Source organism: Cibotium barometz, chromosome 65 (assembly GCF_041138505.1).
Source record: "Cibotium barometz isolate CiBa-2024 chromosome 65, ASM4113850v1, whole genome shotgun sequence".
NCBI lineage: Eukaryota > Viridiplantae > Streptophyta > Polypodiopsida > Cyatheales > Cibotiaceae > Cibotium > Cibotium barometz.
The window spans coordinates 21,078,030-21,081,437 of record NC_141110.1 but is presented as its reverse complement, the minus strand read 5'-3'; the positions used below and the strand labels follow the sequence as shown (position 1 = coordinate 21,081,437).

At 45.2% G+C, this 3,408-nt stretch overlaps 1 protein-coding gene across 1 annotated transcript; it reads right to left on the bottom strand.

Moving 5' to 3' along the window:
* Positions 1-486: 486 nt before the first annotated feature.
* On the bottom strand, positions 487-1,125 carry LOC147603040 (germin-like protein 9-3). The gene has a single exon (XM_086797420.1). The coding sequence runs from the start codon at positions 1,123-1,125 to the stop codon at positions 487-489; it is 639 nt and encodes a 212-aa protein (XP_086653546.1).
* Positions 1,126-3,408: the final 2,283 nt, after the last annotated feature.

Below are 3,408 nucleotides of genomic sequence, written 5' to 3'. Positions count from 1 at the left end.
GATTATTATTATCTACAAACATTGGACACTAGTATGTATTTACAACATTTTGTATATCCACAACTTTTTGTAGGTGTATATCCATAACTTTTTGTAGGTGTATTAATTAAATGCCACTGATGTATCATTTCATTAATACAACCTTAGTACACCACCCTCTCCCTCTGCTTCTTTTCTCTCTCTCTCTCCCTCCCTCCCTCTACTAGTAGAATGAGGCCTTGGAGGCCTTTTATAAAGAATTGTGAGACCTTAAATAGAAAGGATATGGATGAATGCATGCAAATAGAAAAGGCAAAGTGACTTTTTCCAGCATTAAACCTTAGAAAAAATACTCTTACTCTTAAAACTCAGAATATATTTAATGGAAATGCGAAAAAGAACATTTTGGTGCCCTAATCGTTTTGAATGGAGATCGTGAAGGTTTATTATCCTTTCAATCCGCTTGGGCAAACGTTTTGTTATTCTTCCGAATGCAGCGTATCGTCGCTAATGGCCGCCCTTGAGTATGGTTGTGAAGAAGAAGGGGAGTTCGAGCGTTACCAAGGTTTCGTCGTCGATCTTGAAGGCCTGCGTGAGGACCGAGGCGTCGATGCCGGAGTCGAAGAGGGTGGAGGGAAGGGAGATGAGGCCGGGGTTGGAGCTGCTGAGGAAGGCAATGGCCTTGGCTGTCTTGTGGCCGTTAAAGTTCATCTGGAAGTGCACAAGCCCCTTGGGAAACACGAACAGGTCGCCCGCGTACAGCTTCTGCACGTACACCTGGTTTGTCGTGTCCACCACTCCGACGTGCAGGATGCCGTGCGTCACATACAGCAGCTCCGTCCCGCGCGGGTGTACGTGCGGCGGGTTCACCGTCTTGGGACGGTACTCCAAGATGACCGAAGATATCCCTAGCCCGGCCAGAGCCGGGAATTGGGCGGCGAACGCCTTCTTGATTCCGAAAGTTCCGCCGGGTGCTTGCACACCGTGCCGGAAGTCCTTGAACGTGAAGAAGCTGCCGTCAATGTCGGAGATGTTCATGCCGGCTGGCAGCATGAAGTCCGTCACAAGCTCCGGGTCCGACGCCAAGCTGCCCACCACCAGCACTGAAGCCACTGCAGCCACGGCCAAGAGAAAGCGAGCGGCCATGTTAATGAGGTTCGCTGATGATACAGCTCTGAAGAAAGGGGCTTGAGATATCGTAGTTACATCTACGACGGCTCTATATAGGCCAGAGCAGGTTGGTCAGAGCAATGGGAAACCTTATTCCAACCGAGGCGGACCTTCCATTGCGGCAAGAGCTTTGGATGTTCAGATGCATCCACATGTCACGCCCATATTTGTCATCCAATAATGCCGGCTTGTTCGCGCCCTTCTTCCAACATTCCCTCCCTACCATTGCCTTTTGTTTGAAGGCGATGTCACCCTCACCGAGGAAGCGTGTGGCCCTGTTAAAATAATATTGTGGTCTTTGATCCTTCACATAGAAGCTTAAGTGTCAAATATCTTCCTCAAATCCATCTCATTTAAAGATTAAGGTCATGTGAGAGATCAGAACATATATGGAAAGGCTCAGGTTGTTCCTTTCATCATCCTTTTTTTTTGGGGGGGGATTGCTTCTCCATGTACTCTCCTTTAGTCCCTACTTTCACCACCACTGGTCTTCTACCGTAAGGGTTCCTAGTGAAGGCAACAAATGTGTAGAGTGGTTACTTCTCCTTCAAATACCATCTCTTGGTCTTTGGCCGAAACTTAGGCAATTTTGCCCTCATTTTGCCTTCAAATCCAGACTTGTACAACCCTGCCACATGATAGCATCTGTTAGCAAAACCTAGTATGTACAAGAGTCTCCTTAGCCAAAGATCAGATCAATATCTAATCCCAAACTATAAGGCCTGGATCAAGTGCACCACATCACCATCATTCATTTTATTAACATAATATATAGACCAACACTTATATACACATCTATGCATCAACTCTTTCACATCAACCCCCTGGGAAGCCTCTTTCTGAAATATTATACTATTCCTAGAGTTCCATATCTCCCAGAGACAACAATATCTAATAATACTAAAAACCAAATTATTAGCCCCATTAGTTTACAGACAATCTACCCAACACCCAATCTCCCCAATACCCTTGCATCCGTATGCTGCTTGTCGAAACCCGTTTCCCAATCTTGCCCTAGGCCCCTCTAATGGCTGGACAATACCAAAAAACATGTCTCCCATGTTCCAATGTTGATCTGCATCTAGGGAAAATCCCAGAGGTGAAGTTTCTCTATACAAGTTTATAACCAATAGGCAAAGCCCACATACACACTCTCCACAAGAAAATCTAAGCTTTCATAGGAATAGCCACTTCCCATATCATCTTCCATCTCTTTATCCAGATACTAGAATTCCAGCTTACCCTCTAGATTTTACTACAGTACCACACATTCCCTTGACTCCTGATCAACTCCTCATACAGAGTCCTGGTTACCCCTTTATCTAGCTTGATCCATTAAACCAATCACAATCTGTTAGCTAGCAAGTCTCATCAAATGTAGTAGACACCCATCCCCTCTTCCCTTCCACCAAAACTTGTCTCACTAGCAGTGCAATTTCCCTGGTTGGAGCCTAAATTCATCCTTCAGTTGCCCCAAATCCTTCCATCCCACCAATCCCAACAATCAGCCAATCTCCTCAACCCTTTGTTATTCAACTTCTTAGCTAATCTGATGTCCAGAAAGGCCAAAGGAGGAGTGAACTTATGAGTCCACTATATCCCCTGACTAAATAGAGAGTTCCCTTTGGCTCTAGTATGGCCATCCCATTTCACCAGCCCCAACACTCTCTTCTTCTTAGCACATAATCTGATGTCCAGAAAGGCCAAAGGAGGAGTGAACTTATGAGTCCACTATATCCCCTGACTAAATAGAGAGTTCCCTTTGGCTCTAGTATGGCCATCCCATTTCACCAGCCCTAACACTCTCTTCTAGTTAGCACATAAGAACTTGCAAAAGGGAGAACCTGTAATTTTTAGGGGAGCATAAGATAAAAGCTTATCTTTCTAGCCTAGTCCCATTCAGCTGCCTTTAAGCATCACATGAGAATCCTCCACCATTTCCCTTAACAACTTGGTCCAAGTCTCCTCTTGATGTAACCATTTAGGGAGATTCATAGCTATCCTAGATTTAGCATGAGTGGGTAAGCGCAGAATCCCAATGCTTCCTTCCCTCTTAGGCAAGCTCAAGCTCGACTTATCCTAGGCTAGCCAGGGTGCACTTCCCCCCATTTCTCCATAGGAAGTCCCTTATTAAAGGACCTACAATCTTCTTCCAGTGACATTTACCAAAATCAAGAACATGGCATAAAAACGTAATGTAAGCATTTAGCACCACATTGCAGATGACCACCCTGTCTCATGAAAAGGAATCTTGACCCC

Excerpts from the sequence above, each read along its gene's own strand:
- LOC147603040 (XM_086797420.1), bottom strand. The coding sequence starts at position 1,125 with ATGGCCGCTCGCTTTCTCTTGGCCGTGGCTGCAGTGGCTTCAGTGCTG.